The 17,512-nt window shown below is 49.8% G+C and overlaps 1 protein-coding gene across 3 annotated transcripts; it reads left to right on the top strand.

Annotated features, from left to right (window-relative positions):
- Positions 1–868: 868 nt before the first annotated feature.
- On the top strand, positions 869–15,879 carry LOC140708023 (zinc finger protein 777). Of its 3 annotated transcripts, none has more exons than XM_073002690.2 (6): positions 869–1,951; positions 5,617–5,988; positions 9,906–10,032; positions 11,342–11,455; positions 13,313–13,567; positions 14,398–15,879. In XM_073002690.2, the coding sequence occupies exons 2-6, from the start codon at positions 5,725–5,727 to the stop codon at positions 15,558–15,560; spliced, it is 1,923 nt and encodes a 640-aa protein (XP_072858791.2). In that variant the 5' UTR covers positions 869–1,951; positions 5,617–5,724; the 3' UTR covers positions 15,561–15,879. The 3 variants fall into 3 exon arrangements, with proteins under 3 accessions (XP_072858791.2, XP_072858792.2, XP_072858789.2); XM_073002691.2 differs by lacking the exon at positions 869–1,951 and adding an exon at positions 1,977–2,065; XM_073002688.2 differs by lacking the exon at positions 869–1,951 and having other exon boundaries at positions 4,165–5,988.
- Positions 15,880–17,512: the final 1,633 nt, after the last annotated feature.

Raw genomic sequence — 17,512 nt, 5'->3', positions numbered from 1 at the left:
ACTCCGGCCCGTCTCTCTCCAGCCAGGCGGTGGTGCTGATCCTTGGCCGGAGGGGACCAGGCCGGCCCGGGGGGGGGGGGACGACGACTCTCTCTCGGCCTCTGCGCCCCCCCGCCCACTGCTGCTGCTGCTCTCCGGCGTCGTCCACCCCCCCACCCCCCCCCACCGGGGCTTAATCTCTCTTCTTCTTCCTCCTCCTCCTCCCTTCCCAGCCAGCCTGTCAGGAGGAGAAACAAGCAGGCTTGAGACCGGCTGGTCGTTGTACCTCCTCCGAGCCTCCTTATTTCCCCCGGTCATCATCCTCTCTCTCTCTCTCTCTCTCTCTTTTTGCCAGCCTTGGAAACCAACCTTCCCTCCTTGGGCTTCAGGTTTTGCCCTGCCCGGGGGGGGGGGGTAGCCACTGGGAGAGACGGAGGGAGCGCCAGGGGTTAATAATAGCTTGTTTTCATCTCTCCGGCTCCGATCCCGATCCGTTCATCGGTTTTTGGTTTGGCGACAGAAACGAGAGGAGGGGATTCAAGGGTCTCTTGTGTTGGCAATGGCAAGCCTAGCCCTCTCTGCCCCCCACCCCCACCCCCCACCTTGGGGTCCTTGAACCTCAAATGGAGGCACGTCAGGAAGAAAGAGAAGGGCCCTGGCGCGCTGCTGCAGTGTGTGTGTGGGGGAGCGACAGGGGCCGTGGCTGGTCCTGTCGGCCGGCTTGACCGCAGGGAGAGTGCCGCCACAATCCAGGCCCGGCATACGTAGCAAACCTCCTCGATCGTTCCCTCCCCTTACCCGTTTATGAGGATATTGCCATGGGGTGGGGGGGTGATGCATCTCTGAGCAGGCCAGAGGCAAGGGGGTGGACAGGTGATTTTGCAGCTCCTGTATTGGTCTCTGATTTTCATGTATATAAAGCTCTGGGCCTGCACAGGGTCGTAGGCAGAAGGCTCATCCATCACCCGGAAGGTTCTCCGGAAGGATGGCTTCAAGGACCAGGGGCTCATGATGGCCTGCTTGGGTCAGGCCTCACCTGGATCGGGGTGTCCAAACCCAGGCCCTGCCCTTGAATACTGAGAAGCCAGACCAGAGGAAAGGGGTGAAGACTGCCCTGAGCGGCGTTCCAGAGGAAGTCCCGGGAAGAACGCGGAACCACGTTCCGCTGGAGAAGAGAGGCTCTTATGCAGGTGTGGGAACCTGCGCTCCCATTGCCCCCTCCCCCAGGTGTACCCGTACCATCATCTTCCATTGTTGGCCATGCTGAAGCCAAGGATGTCTGGAAGCCCACCCGTTCCCTGGCCCTCACCCTAGGTGACGTCCTAGCCATCCTCATCATCCTCATCTTTGAACAGCCGAGCTGGAAGGGACCCTGTGGGATCATCGGGTCCAGCCCCTCTCAAGGAGGCCCAGATTGGGGGGGGGAATTGAACCCCCAACCTCTGCCTCTACAGCCCGGATGCTTAAACCACTGGGCCATCTTCAGATATTTTTAAATGTTATATTATTTGAGGTAGTATTTTTTTTAAAAAAACCTCTGGCTGTGAGAGGTTTTGGACTACAGGAACCAAAGGCCAGGGATTGTGGGAGCTGAAGTCCACAATATTTGGAGGGCCAAAGGTTGACATTCACAGACACGGATGGTGAGGGAACATTTGTTTTGTCTTTGCCTCCGAGGGGAGGCTCCGAACGAATGGGCTAGTTCCAAAGTTAAGCAAGGGGACTTTGGCAAGAGGCCGGGCGGAGGGTGTTCACGGTGCCGGCGGTTCCACAGCACAACCCTTGGCAGGTTTTCCTGCGGGTCTCGGGCACCAGTAGGGAATTAGGTTGCAGGACGGTCAAGGGACGCGTGGACCTCTTGACCTCTGTGATTCCAAAGGTGCTTCAGAGTAGATGCTCTCCTGCCACTGTGCCGCTTCTTCTCTCTTAGCAGGACGAGGATGGGCTGTCGAGGGAAAAGAATCTTGTCCAGGTGTTGTGAAAAAATCCATGAAAAGGTGACGGGGCCATTGCGGCCTTCTCTAGAAGCGGCCAGTGTTGCTAGTCATAAAGGGCGGTTCTCGGTGACCCCGGAGAAACTGGAAGTGTAAGTGGGCTGGGGACAGAAGGAGGGAGAGCCTGAGGATAACACAGACACACCCCTACAACACCCCCCCCCCGGTCCCACTATCTCTCCAATCATGCAGATTTCTGATGGGATTTTTGTTCTCTTTTGGGCCATTCTTGGTGGCTTAATTAACAAACCCGTAAGCACCACCACCACCACCAGTCCCAAAACTGGGAGAGGCCTCTTCCCCTTCAGTGGATCTTCTTTGGCCTGAGTCTGAACCTCTGGCGGGGAAGTGGGGGGGTTTTTCAAGCATCCGAGCCCAATGCAAGGGAGAGAACCAACAGGTGAGGTGGGGCAAACGGGTTTCATTCTTTGCGTTATAGGGTTTTAAATTCTCAGAATTACAGGGAATACTGGTGTGTGCTTAGGTCTCAGCCTTCTGTCTGTCTTGCCCCGGAGACGCTCTGCCAATGTCTCCATAATAGAGACAAAAAGCCCAAAGAGGAAGGGACATTGACCTCTCTGCAAACATTTGGCTGTTGCATTTCATTGCTTATGGCCAGCTGGTGGCTGGGCTGAGCCGGGGAGCAGGAAGAGATGTAGGAGAGGGTCCACCGGCGTGGGGCCCCCACCCAGCATATCAAAAGGTCACCGAGGGAGGATCAGTTCTGGCAGAGGAGGGCATGTCACCTGTACGGGAGGGGCATGGGAATGGGAGAGGAAGGGGATTCTTCGGAAGTGTTAGGAAGACCCTCTGCTCCAATCCGGACTGACGCCTTCGTGTAGGTGTCCCCCCCCCGCTTGAGAACCCCTGGGGTCCCTTGGTGTGATTTCCAGGAAAGTTGGTCTCCCTGGCCTCTCTTGGTGGCTTTCTTTGGCCTTTCCTTGCAAGTCAGGAGATAAAACCTTGAAATTAACTGCTCTGACCTGCTCTGCTTTTCAAGGCATTTTTTTTTGGGGGGGGGGAAACTGGTTCTGAGCTGTGTCTTGGTTGTCTAGGCCACTGTTGTCAACGGCATTAACTTTAGGTCGGGAAGTGTAATGAGATGTTAAATTACAGCGAGGCTTTGCAGCCTTTTGACGAAAGGTCCAATTGCATTTCTTTCTTTTATTCTTCAGTCGCTGGGTTGGTCTGTTGGCCTTCTGTAAAAGGTTCCAAGCCATTTTAAAAGAAGATACTGTAATGCCAATAATTTAAATAGCAGTTTCCCCACCACGAAAAAAATAAAAACCAGTTCTGGGAACAAGTCAATCAGAGCTGGTTATTGAGATTGACAGCTTCAGTGAATAATTTTGCTCGTTCAGTTATGTTCCATTCTTTTTTCTCTTCCTTTTCTCCTTCTCTTTTAAAAAAAAGCCTTGGTCTCAAACAGGGCTTCCTGAGCTCCTGCAGACCTCCTGCCTCTGGAGCAACGCTTGGAAAGGTTCCTCTTTTTTAAAACTACAACTCCCAGGATCCTCCAGCCAGCCTGGCCTTGTAGACTGTCTGCCCCCCCCCCAGCCATCGGAGCCAAACTGGGTCGCTCTCCTCTCTCTGCCCACTAAGTGCCACTGATTAAACATGGGGAGGCCCTCGGCCCTCTTGCGCCCTGCTGGTCGGGCCAGGGGGCCTGGGACTTTCTGCCAGAACTGTCAGCTAAATGCAACTTTGCGGTGTGTGTGTGTGTGTGATCTGTCCATGCTTAGGTCTGAGGATGATGATTTTCGGTGCCATTTCTCCTTCGTACAGATCCCGAGCCAGAGTAGAACGATAAGTGAAATCAATATAAGCACACACCATCGGATGACATTTCAACCGCGTTCAGGCCACTCCCAGCTGGGGAAGGGTCGGGATGAAAAGATATCAGGACCTGAGGAGAGCTGTGGTGCTGGATCAGGCCCAAAGGGGCCTTGGTTGCTCAGCGTGCTGCTCCCACGGGGGCCAGCCAGTAACCCCAAAGCCCGCCAGTGGGGCAGAAGGGCAGCTTGCAGCCCTCCCCCACCCCTCCAGTCATGGGTCTATGTAGAGGCAGCTTCTGATACTGGAAGTGACCCTCACTGGTCTTCCCTGGATCTGTCCCAGGTTGGCTGCCATGGCCAGGATGCTCTGGTCGGTGCTTTCCATGTGTGCTTGAAACAGGCCTGTGCGGAGGGTGATGCCCGCCTTTGGTCTTGGCTGCCCAACGGAAATCCATGGGAGACGGCCGGGACAGGGAGGCCGCCTCCCCTGGCAATTAGACCGGGTGAGGAGGTTGGTCTGGAGGGTGTGGAAGGAGCAGCCACTTCCCTTCTGGTCGCCTTTCCCTGAGTGGCGCCAGCTGTGTAGGCGAATCCTGTCCCTTTAAACCGACTCCAGAAGCCGACTAGCAAACAATGGCCATCTGGCATGAAAACCACATTGTGGACTACAGCGATCCTATCCAGAGGGATTCTGGGAGTTGTAGTAATCCTCCCAAAGAAGAAGGGCTTCCAGGCTCTGGTGTGTTCCTCAGGACAAGAACCGAGCTGCTGTGCTTCCTTATTATTTACTTACTTATTGCTTGCTTGCTGGTTTTATGAAAACCACCCAGAATAGTGCTAATAGGGGTAGTAAATAAGGTTAGTTGGTTTGTTTGTTTGTTCATTCATTCATTCATTCATTCCCTGCCCGCATATGAACTCTAACCTTTTTGTGTCCATGGGTGTGCTTGCATTCTGGCCTACCTAGTGGCTGAGAACGGTTGGTATAGATAGACGCATACATCGGTTGCAAGCGTGTCCACCATTCTTGTGAGGGAACCTGCAGTCGGGCCATCCCCATGCACACAAAAGGGTTGACAGCAGGAGCCATTCACAGAAATCCAGTGGGATTCTCCTAGCATTTTAAGGCCGGGGACATCTCTGGGTGTACCTTTCCATTGGGGAATCTGCTGTGAGCATGCTGGACTCAAATGGGTTCAGTGATCTCAGTAATCCTGGGACTATGTTTTGTTCGTCTTGTCGTGTGGTTATGTCACCCATGTTCCAGAAAGAGTGGTTGGAGGTGGAGGTTTGCTGAAGGCCGTGTAGTGAGATAAGATCTGAGTTGGGGAAAGGCTCTGTGTCCCCTTCTTAAGTCACGGTTAACCAGCACACCCGCTTGTGACCGGCTGTGGTTCGAATGCATCTCCAGGACAGGAGTCCTCAAGAGACAGGATGGTCACATCCAGAACACTCTGTGCTGTTTTCGGTCTTCCCAGTCAGAGGGAGGGTACATCCCGATGCGTTTGTGTCTTCGCTGATTAGTCATGAAGAACAGCTTCCGTTACCCTTGACTTTCTGTCTTGTCCAAACTGAGGAACTGTGTTAACCAGTTTGGGGAGAAGCCCAGGATGCGACACCCATGTCAAATGGTGGTTTAGTATCCTGGCTTGTCCAAACCATTGCAAAAGTGGGATACAAATGCAAACCTAATCAGCAGCGGCAACAACACCAGCAACAGTAATGTTTTGTTGTTGGCTTAATGCATGTGTAAGCCCTTTAACTATGGACTGTTTCAGCCTTCCGAGGAGCAAGTCCTCATGAGTGAGACCATGAGCAGGGCATTGGGGCAGCTCTTTCATGTCTTCCTTCTCTCTCCCTGTCGGCAGGTGCCAGAACTGGATTCTTCACGGCTCTCTGCCGACCCTGACCAAACCTTTGAAAGAGAAACTCAGACGGCGGAGATCTCTCTCACCTTAATTGCCTCCTTCCAAGCAATGGAGAAGAAGGTGGATTCCTATGCGACACGGTTGCAGGATCTGGAAGGGAGGACGGGCACGGCCGAGAGGAAGATCACAGACTGTGAAAAGACGGCTGTGGAAATCGGGAACCAACTGGAGAGCAAGTGGGCGGCCCTGGGGACCCTGATCCAGGAGTACGGGCTGCTCCAGAGGAGGCTGGAGAACATGGAGAACCTGCTCAAGAACCGGAACTTCTGGATCCTCAGGCTTCCCCCCGGCTCCAAAGGGGAAACTCCCAAGGTAACCCAAATCCTGGCTTAGCGTTGCACTGAGTGGTATGATCTCAGCTTGTTACCGTCTTCCTGAGCGACCGTGGCAAGAAATGATGGCAGTGGCTGCTTAGGTGGCCTGAAATCAGACTGCTTCTTGGGGTCTGTGAGATGGGCTGGCAAATTTGCTGAGCCCCCGGGGAAAGGCAGAGGGGGATGGGGGCACACCAGCCTTGGTTCTGATCCAGCTTTGAGGCTCCCCTCCTGTCTTGTATTTTTTTTTCTTATACTACAACATAGGCATAAACATAAAAGACATAAACCAAAATACAAATTGACTGTGTTCCCCACCATCACAGATGGGACCTCTTGCAGTAACCCTCTTCTTCCTCCATCTTTCTTCTTCTTCTTCCTATATTGTCCTCTTCTCTAGAACTGCATTGATTCTTGATTTGGATCTTTCCCTTTTCCTCTTGTTAACACATATTCAATAAATCTGCCCCATAGATCATTGAAATTATTCTTTTTCATCTCTCCTTTCTTAACCTTTAAATTACAAGTTAACTTACTATTTATAGCAATGTTCCATATTTCATTATACCATTCTTGCATTCGAAATTCAGACTTTGATTTCCAATTCCTAGCTATTATTAATCTGGCTGCTGTTAATAAATTGGTAATCAAGTCTCTAGTCATCTTATCATATTCCACATTCTCAAATATTGATAACAGAGCTGTCTCAGGATTAAATTCTGCATCTTTTTCAAATATGTCATTTCATTCTTTAAAGATTAGTTTCCAAAATCTTTGTACTTTTTCGCATTCCCACCAGATATGAAAGTATGTACCAATTTCCTTCTCACATTTCCAACAGACATTCAGATAACTAGCATTAATTTTATCCAATTTTGTTGGTGTCAAATGCCATCTTAAAACAATTTGAAAAAAAAGTCTCTTATTCTCATTGATATAAATCATAAAACCCTCATTTTCCACATCTTCCTCCATTCTTCGTCATTTATTCTTTTCCCTAAGTCTTGTTCCCACACTATCTTCAATCTTTCTTTCTCAGTCTTCTTCTAGATGAAGCAGGAATCTATAAATTTTACTCAGTGCACCCTCTACTCAATCAGTCATCTGAATATCATATGATAATAGAAGTTGTTCATACTTTGTATATTCTCTACCTTTATTATACTTCTTTACCCATTCATTAGTCCATCTTTCTAATTGCATATAATTCAACCATGATATATTCTTATTTTGAAGGATTTGTTTCATTTGATCTTTCGATCTGATTTTATACAACCAGTCATTTAATCTAATCACCTTTTTCTTTAAATAATTCTGCATAAACTTTCATATTGGCAGGCAAATTCTCTATTTCAGTCACTAATCCTAATGGAGAGTTAAACAGACATAAATTCTTTCTATACTTGTACCAGACATTTAACATAGTCTTTAAAAACATGTTATTAATTTTGCTTATTTTACATTTCTTAATCATACCAATAGATGTTTTTCAATATCCACCTGTAATTCTGATGATTCCATTTCCCACCAAATTTACCTTTCTGGGTTATATATAATTTCCCCAATGAACCTCAACTGATTAGCCAAATACAGTAATAATTTTTTTTATATTTGGTATGCCTATACCTCATTTTTTGTTTTATACCAGTACTTTTTATTTATTCTGGCTCTCTTCCCTTCTTTACAACATTTATTAATCATTCCTTGCCAGAATTTAAAATAATCTTCTGTTAACTGGTAACATTCTAAATAAAAAAATTAATTTTTGGTAGAATCATTTTTATCAGTGCGATCCTTCCAAACCAATAAAGTTTTAAGTTAGTATATTCCTGTAGGGTCTTTTTAATATCTCCTTTTATTTTATTATAATGTTCCTTTATTTTTTGAATATCTTTTACTAAATCTATACCTAAATATTCAACCAATTTACATATCTTGAAATCATATTTACCAACAAACTTTTCTTGTTCTAGTTTGTTATGATTAAACAACATTATTTCAGATTTTTGCCAATTTACATGTAATCCAGTTATTTTTCCAAATTTTTCTAAATGAATTTTAATTCTATCTATACTTTCTAATGGGTTTTTCACTGTCAATAAGGAATCAAGAACAAATAAATTAATCTTTATTTTATTATTTTCACTCATACCTTCAATTAAATCATCATTCCTTATTGCATTTGCTAACATTTCAATTATCAAACAACACAGAACTGGAGAAAGAGGGCAACCTTGTCTGGTGCCTTAGCCTAGAGCTGTCTGCTCTGTCATCCCATCATTAACAATTACTGCAGAAGTGTTCTCCAAATATAATTGGTCTATTACCTCCCTAAATTTATTTCCAAAACCCTAACCCTTTAAAAGGATCTTTAATATTGGCCATTCTACACAATCGAATGCCTTAAAAATATCTATTGATAAAATACCTGCCTTTGATCTTTTTCTATATTGTATATAATATTCAAAACCCTCCTTGTTAAATTTTCCATTTGTCTTCCCTTTAAAAACCCATTTTAATCCTCTTTAATAGATTTTGTAATACATTTATTCATTCTATTTGCTAAGGTTGCAGTAAATATCTTTGCATCTTGATTTAATAATGAAATAGGTCTATAAGAACTTGGGTCTGTTAAATCTTTATTGGGTTTTAGAATAAGAGTTGTTAATGAATATTTCCAGGAATCTGGTATCTTCTCTCCTTCCAATATTCCATTATAAAGTATTTTTAACTTGGGAATCAGTATTGATTTAAAAGCTTTATAATATTCTGATCCCATACCATCAAAGCCTGGAGTTTTACCATTTTTTAGTTTGTTAAAAATCTCTGTAATCTCTTTATCCTTTATCTCTTTTTCTAATTCTCTTTTATCATTCTCTAATAGTTTACTCTTTACATTTCCTTTAATATACTTTTTTATATCTTCTTTTGATGTACTATTACCTTTATATAAATTTTGGTAAAAATCTTGTAATATCATTCATTTTTTCTTCATTAGGCTACAATTCTTTCCTGTTTTATCTCTGATCACTCCAATTGTGTTTTTTTTATCTTTTAGTTTTAGAGAAGAATGTGTTGTTTACCTAGATGTAGGATTTCTGCACTGTTAAATGGGATGTTTCTAGCACTGGTACCAAGTGGTGCCTGATTTAAATGAGGGTTTCATTGACATCCTTTATTCAGTAGCCTAGGTTGTTGAGAGAGGGGTTTCTTCTCAGTTGTTCGAGGATCCAGGCTGCCCATCATACGCGGCATGCCTGGGGGGGGGGGATAAGCCACCTTCAGGAGAGTGTGGCACGGGCCACGTAGGATGGGATTCTGGGACCATTTTAGGAGAAGATCTGCCGAGAAGAGCTGTCATGGAGCCTTTGGGGCAAGCGAGCCCCAGGCCTCAGCACCGTCCTTCGGAGGGGGAGAGCTGCCCGCGGTTGTCATCTCGCCTGGCCCCTTCACCCCTCGGCCAGATTGCAGCTCATCCATGAAATGGCCACGCCCTGCTCCCACGTTGTGGCATCAGATCTATTCTTGACAGTCATGCTAGGCATCAGAGGCTAGATGGTCGTGGAGACCTTTTTAAAAATGTGCCTCTAAAGGTTATTTTTTGGGGGGGGGGTTGCATCATCCGTTTGTTTACATGCTCCTTTGATAGTTTTGTGACTATATATTTATTATCCTGTTGCATGTTACTTGTATTTTAACTATGGTAAGCTGTCTCGAGTTCCTTAATGGGAGAAAGGCGGCATTCATAAGGGCCCTCCTTGAGAAGGACACGTCACCAGGAGACCTGTTCCGATCCCTTTAGGCCGAGAGATTGCGGTCCGTTCTGGGCAAGACGTGTTTCAGCTGGGGGGGGGTCAGCCCATGCCCGCTGCTGCGATGGCAGAGTGGCTAAGCGTGTGCCTATTGGGGTTCCAGGTGCCGGTGACCTTTGACGATGTGTCCGTCTACTTCAACGACAAGGAATGGGAGAAGCTGGAGGCCTGGCAGAAGGAGCTCTACAAGAACTTGATGAAGGGGAACCACGAGTCGCTGATCTCGCTGGGTAACGCGGGGGGGGGCTCCGGCTGGGTCCAGGGGGTGCTTTCTGGGGGAGGGGGAGAGGGCCCTTCCCCACCCGTTGGGTTTAGGGCAGACCGTACCGGGGTGCCTCGACTAGCCGTGTGTACGGTTTCTCCCGGCCTTCAGGTCAGCGTGGGTGCTCGTCGGCTTCGGTGGTCCCCTGCTCCATGCAGACAATGAGCTTAATCTCTTTGAAGTGATTGCTGTTCTGGAATCTGGGATGGTGGGCGGTGGGCTCCTTACTTGGGAAATTGGGGGGGCGAAACCACCCACCCACCCTCTCTTTCCCCACTCTCTGGACTGGTCTTTTCCGGGCTGGAATGGCCAGCCCAAGAAGCAGGCGAGGTTTGTCCTCTGTCTACAGCAGCTAATGCTTCCTGATCTCGGATGAATTTTTAAAGGAGAAAACGAGAAGGAGGGAAGCCCCGTTTGTGTCAGTGGTAGAAGACCTGATGGGGACAAAGTTTTCACCAGCCGCTCTTGCTGTCGTCAGATCTCTGGGGGGAGATGAGGTTTTGACTACAACTCCCAGAACCCCTGAGCTAGGAGTGCTATCTGGGAAATTCTGGGAAATGTGGTCCCAAATCATCATCTCCCCAAGTTCTGATATAGAGTGCAGCAGCAATAACAACAACAACAACAACAACAACAACAACAAAACAACAATAATAATTTATTTTTATTATTTTTGTTTTTATTATTTAGCTAAGTTTAGTTTAGTTTATTTGATTTATACCCCACCTATTTGGCCCAATGGACCACTCTAGGTGGCTTGTTGTTGTTGTTGTTGTTGTTGTTGTTGTTGTTGTTGTTGTTGTTGTTGTTGTTGTTGTTGTTGTTGTTGTTGTTGTTGTTGTTCACAGAGGAGCCCCACTGGAGGGCTGGCCCCATCCTTTACCTGTGACCATTCTTCTCTGTTTCCACTTCACACAAGCTGGTGGCTGCTTCCCTTATTCCGGAAGGGCAGACAGCTGCTTAGCCTTCCACCAGATACCTTGGTGCTGGTTGCCAGATGTTAGCTGGGTAGAACTGGCCTTTGAGAGTTCCTGAGGGCTATGGGGGTCCTACCGGCTGGGGGTGGTACACCCAGCCCGTCCAAAGGGAGAGCTCTTGCCAGTTGTCCTCATCTAGAAGGAAGGAAGGAAGGGAGGAGACAGACAGACAGACAGACAGACAGTAAACCCTTTATGCAGAAGCCTATTTGAAATGGGCTTTTCTTGGGGCGGAGGGGGGGAGAGATTGTGCCTGGTGATGCAAAAAAACACAACACCCCCATTCGTTTCCTCTAACAGACTATGCAATATCGAAGCCCGGCGTTTTAGCCCAGACGGAGCCAGGGACCGACTCTTGTCTTGGCGACGAGCAGGACTCAGAAGAGCAGGGCAGCCTTCCAGATCCCACAGCAGGTATGTGACATTCACTTGGCATCGTGCATGTGTGTGTGTCTGTGTCTGTGTCTGTGTGTGTGTGTGCTAAGAAGAGAGGGTGGTGCTGCCACCGCTGGAAGATTTGCATTGTGAGTCAATTCTGGAAGTCTGCTGCACAGGCAATTGACTTATTTTAAGAGAGGTTTGGCTTAGTCTGGTCTGAGCTGCTTTCGCATTGGGTTTCGTGCTCACTCTCCTGTCCCTGTTCGCACACGCACACCCGCTTGCTCAGTGGTTGAGGCCCCTGGCCGCAGAGCCAGAGGCTGGGAGTTTGATTTCCCACTGTGCCTTCTTGAGAGGAGCTGCCCCCCCCATGAGCCATGAAGGGTCCCTTCAAGCTCTACAGTGCTAAGATGATGATGATGATCAGGAATGCATGGCGCTGCATGTCTGCTCTGCAGCTGAAAGCAGTTTGAATTTCCGTTCCTCCATTCTCTCCAGGTTTTTTTGGCGTTTTCTGTTTTTCTTTACTGTTTGATTAAGAGCTTGTTGCCTATTTTGTGCATTGACCCTCTGTTCTAATGAACCTCTTGCCAGTTTGTGAATTTGGGGTTTTCTTTTATCCTTGTGGGTCAATGCAATCTGTTTCGCTTTTTTGAAATAGGTTTTCTATGATGATCCGGCTGCCTGTCCACCTCCAGGGTGCACAGTCGCTTTCTAAATTTACTAAATCTTCAGCACCACCTTCAAGGGCCACACCACACAGAGAGAATTCTAGCAGTCAATCCTCAGGATTGGAAATACATGAATAACAGACATAATCCCCAAATTCCAAGTGGGAACACAACCGGCACATCAGTGCCATTGATAAAAGGGCTGCTTGGATCATGTCGCCACACCTTTTCCGGCCGTGCTGTCCTGTTTAGGCTGCCGGTTTGCCAGTCAGATTATCAAGTGACTGGTAAACAGTCCTCTCAGTATTGACTCAGGCAAATCTGAATTAAACATCACTCTGTGGAGCCCCTGCCTACTTGGCCAATGGCTCCAAAAGATAAAAAGGAAATGTCTTGTAAGACATTTAGAACTAGCAGATTTATCTGAGTGGTATCTTTTGCAGGTAGCGAGCCTCTTCTTTAGAGTCTTGGAGGGAGCCTTAAGGGTCTGGCCAGGTGGAAGTAAAGAGGGCCCCCTTCGGCCACCAGGAAGTTCCAGAGGCCAGCTGTTCTGGGGGGGCACATCCTTCAGGAAAGTAGCCAGTATCTGGTTACAAGGAATGCACTTTCTTTACTTGAAGTTCCTTCCTTCTTGGGGGGGGGAGGTAATAAGGGTACAACAACGTTATGTTTCCAAAGTAGTGGAACAAGTAATTAACACAGTTCTTTTTTTTTTTTTTTTGGTGTACCATGTCACTTTCCTAGTTACTTTTAAAAGTTGCCTTTCAATGGCCTTCTTCAAATTCCTTATCATTCCTTCAGCAAGCCGAAGTGACAAGAGAGATGGCTGTTTTGTTTCACCTTTTCTGTTTTTGTGAGCTTTTTTTCCCCTGGTGCCGTGATCGGGCCCAACTGAATGAACCAGGGAGTGTGATCTTTATCGGGGACTCCAGTAAGGCAGCATAGCCATTGAAGGTCTCCTCGTTCAGAGGAAAGGGATGTACGAATGAAACACATAGATAGATAAGATAAATAAGGTGTTTTTCATGCGCAGTGATGAATTCTTGGACAGACGCAGAGCAAAGGTAAGGCGGACGTGGGTGCTGCGACAGAAAGAGCAGTCCAGTGAGTTTCCTTTTCATTGGGACCCGTTCAAGCACCGTGTTTTGTTGGGGTCGGCTGCCACGCCTGGGGCTGCTCCTGCAAAACACATCTTCTCTCTTCCGACTCTTTCCCGCTGCAGCAGGCATAAGGGTGGTGATCAAAACGGAGGAGCCCCATTCTGACGACTGCCCGGAAGACCTGGAGCCGCATCAGACCTCGGGGAGCTCAGAGGGGGATTTCCCGGGCTTGGACCAAGAAGCCCCCTGCGGAAGTCCGTACAGCGCGGCGACCCCTCTGGGCAACCTGGCGGCCAACAACCTGGAAGAAGCCGGCGAGTACGACATGCACTACGGGGAGATCAAGAGGGTCACCGTCCAGCACGGCAGCTGCGCGGGTGAGTGTCAGCCGGAGCATAGCCAGAGCTTCAGCCCATCCGCCCTGCGCTCCCCATTTCTCCCGTTCCTGAGGCTTCTTGCTTGGGTGAGAGGGTGCCTGGGTGCACACCATCCTGTGTGCCGTCGCTTACCCTCACCCCCTGAAGGGGACGACGAGGCCCTTTTCTGGGCACTCTTGCAGACCGAGACTCTGGGCTGGAGAACCTTTTGCAAGAGAGCAGCTCCAGGGCCCTAAGACCAGCCTGGGGAAGCTGTCCTTTTGCATCCTGACCAGAGGTATCGAGGGCACCCCCCCCTCCAAGAAGAGCTTTCCCGTGCTCTGCCTCCAGAGTCCAGGCCTTCTGGGCCCTCGGCGCATCTCCCCTGGATGTTCCGGCTCTCGCTGGCCATCTGTTGGGAGGGATGCCAGGCACCTGGGCAGGAGAGGCTCCTCTGCGCTGGGGAGACCATTTGTACCTGTGGCCGATCTCAGGGTGCAGGAGTACTCCCGTTATCCAGGGGTCCATCTCTCCTGCTCTCCTTAGGAACTCCTTTTTTGCTGTTGTTGTTCTTGTTGTTGTTGTGGGATGGGGTGAGGAGGGAACCTGGCAGTCCCCAAAGCAGGTAGCAGGTACTGATTCTGATCTAGGGAATGCCTGCAGGGGCACAGCTAGGGAGTGGGTCTGTTTCAGGGAAGAATCCCAGAACTTCTGCATTTAGAAGAGGGTTGCAGCTCCTGGGCTCACCATTCCTGAGAAATGTTGAGACTGTTTTTATCCTCACTCTTCGCCCTGTCCTCAACAGAGGTATGTAATGCTCTGTATTATTCTCTCTCTCTCCCCACCCCAAGATGATGGCATTGTGATCAAAATGGAGGAGGAGGAGGAAGAGGAGGAGGAAGAAGAGGAAGAGGAGGAGGAGGAAGAGGAGGAAGAAGAGGAGGAGGAAGACCCCGTCAGCTTAGAGCCACGGGGGCTGTTCTCTTCCCGGGCCGAGCCCCCCTGCTCGTTAAACTGCAACGTGGAAGTCATGCGGGATGACCAGCGGATCGCGAAGCCTGCCAGAGCCAGCGTGGGGATCTGCGCCCCACTGTGCGAGAGGGACAATAGCGCCGAGGCACGGCCGGTCACCCTTCAGCAGCGGAACCGGACGCGCGAGCGGCCGTACGTCTGCCCGGAGTGCGGCAAGAGCTTCATGCTGCGCATCAACTACATCATCCACCAGCGCAACCATCTCAAGGAGGGCCCTTACGAGTGCCACGCCTGCGACCTCAGCTTCCGCATCAAGCAACAGTTCCTGCTGCACCAGCGGCTCCACACCGCCCGCCGGGGCGTGGCCCCTCCGCCCCGCCGAGGGCAGGCCTACCCGGACAAGCGCGGCCTCAAGCCGCAGCCCCGGCCCTCTCCAGCGCCCGGAAAGCCCTACAAGTGCAGCGAGTGCGAGAGCAGCTTCAGCCACAAGTCCAGCCTGAGCAAGCACCAGATCACGCACGTGGGTGAGCGGCCTTACGCCTGCAACGAGTGCCGCAAGAGCTTCCGGCTGCAGATCTCCCTGGCCATGCACCAGCGGGTGCATGCTGGCAAGAGCGAGCTGTCCTTCATCTGCCCGCAGTGCGGCAAGGCCTTCAGCCGCCCCTCGCACCTTTTGCGACACCAGCGGACTCACACGGGGGAGCGGCCCTACAAGTGCAGCCAGTGCGATAAGACCTTCAGCGAGAAGTCCAAGCTGACCAACCACTACCGCGTCCACACCCGCGAGCGGCCCCACGCCTGCGGCGAGTGCGGCAAGGGCTTCATTCGGAAGCACCACCTCCTCGAACACCAACGCATCCACACTGGGGAGCGGCCGTACCACTGTGCCGAGTGCGGGAAGAATTTCACCCAGAAGCACCACCTGCTCGAGCACCAGCGGGCGCACACCGGCGAGCGGCCGTACCCCTGCACGGAATGCGCCAAATGCTTCCGCTACAAGCAGTCCCTCAAGTACCACTTGCGGACACATGTGGGGGAGTGAGGGTCAACCCTCTCCCTCACTCTCTTTCCCCCTCCTCCTAAAGCCTGGCATCAGGGACGGATGACCGACCTGGGGGTATTGGGGAGGAAGTGGGGGGAAGGAGGAGGGAGGCTTTCTCCAGGTGTTCCTCCACGCCTCCCCAGGGACCCAGACTCATGGTCTCTTCCTTTAAGTAAATAACGGGTTCCGGAATCCAACTAACCGCACCTGTCGGCACCCTTGGCACCCGCCTGACCTGAACTGTTCACCTTGCTTCTGCCTTCCTTGCCCCAGTTCTCTTCTTTTTGATAATAAATGTGGAGTCTGATTTATTTGGTAAGCCGATGGTTCAGGTTTGAGTTTGTTTCGTGAGCCTCCGGCCACAGCTGGCAGTAAGGGCACTCTCAGACAGGAGAGTGCTGGATCACTCCTGCCTGAGAGTGCCGGATCACTCTCCTGCCTGAGAGTGCCGGATCACTCTGCCTGAGAGTGCCGGATCACTCTCCTGCCTGAGAGTGCCGGATCACTCTCCTGCCTGAGAGTGCCGGATCACTCTCCTGCCTGAGAGTGCCGGATCACTCTCCTGCCTGAGAGTGCCGGATCACTCTCCTGCCTGAGAGTGCCGGATCACTCTCCTGCCTGAGAGTGCCAGGCCCCTGAGCCCGCTGAGTCTTGAGGGGAAGAGAGAACCCACCGTGGAGCCCCGCTGCCGCCAAGTTTGCCATTACAAAAAAAAAAGGACCTTCGCCCCATATGCTGCAAACAGGCCTCTTGGCTGGAACACTCTGCGGAACTTGACAGGTTCTAACCTTTTTTTCTGAAAGGGATGTTATGGATTTGTAACTACTGAGAGGAGAGCAGGGAATGGTCTGTGTACTGGGGGGGAGAACCCACCCGTGCGGATGTCTAGAGGAGTCTCTGATGTTTTGCTCTTCATTGTTGTTATTTTGTTCTCACGTTCTTGCCAACATAAAAACATCCCAAGAGTGGTTCTGAGGTCTGTGAGATGTTCAAGGAAGGGTTTATCATTGCAGCGCCCTGTTGCGCTTCCATGGTTGAGGAAGAATTTGAACCCAGGCCTCCTGAGCCCTAGTCTTACATTCTGGCCTCTGCACCTCTCTAGCTGTTGCTGTGAGTAGTAAACCACATGTATGCATGGAGCTGCCTTCTCCTGAGCCAGAGGACAGGTCGTCCTGCCCAGGTTCAGGGGCTGTGCCTTCTTCGGTCTGCATTTTAAGAAACTAGAGGTGTTACGGATTGAACCAGCCCATTTTGGTTTATCACTATTGTGTTCTGCCCCCCCCAGGCGGGGCTTTCCTTTATTCTTGGCCATGAGAACGAAAAACTTGGGGTGTCAGAAACGGACGGGTGCTGAAATACACTGAATGTTCCCCGAAGGTGTCCCAGATCTGCCGTTCTCCTCTTTTGCCCTGCTGTGTGTTTTTGGGACTCCAGTTTCCAGAAGACCTGACCGCTGGCTCGCTCGTTGGGGCTTCTGGGAACTAAGTCCAGTTCAATTCAATCTTTATTACAGTCGTTGACTAGCGTAAAAATCCAAAACATCTGGAGAACCAAAGGCTGAGACTCACTGCCAAGATCGTGAGCTTAGAAACGCCCCCAAAGGGATGGGGGGGGGGGCAAAGCCAGTTTCTCCCTGTGGCTTCAAAGGACAAAATGGGGAGATGCAGCCATGCTTCCCTGCCCAAATTAAATGCTCTCCCTCCCTTGCACTCATCTTGGAAACAATGAGCTGCATTTACTGCGACTCTTAACAATGTCTACATCAAGCATGAGAGTTCTGTCCCCCATCCCTGCTCCCAGCAAATGCAACATTTTAATTTGCTGTCCTGCTGCAAGGAGCCGCAGGTTCTTGCCCTTGGCTGGTGTGTTTTTAGAGGCTGGAAACGGTGGCTGCAAACAATTAATCCCAGGTATGATTTGCCTACACCCATTGCACTGAATGGGAACTGGGT

Source organism: Pogona vitticeps, chromosome 6 (assembly GCF_051106095.1).
Source record: "Pogona vitticeps strain Pit_001003342236 chromosome 6, PviZW2.1, whole genome shotgun sequence".
In the NCBI taxonomy this organism is placed as follows: Eukaryota; Metazoa; Chordata; class Lepidosauria; order Squamata; family Agamidae; genus Pogona; species Pogona vitticeps.
This window is presented reverse-complemented; position numbering and strand designations above follow the sequence as displayed.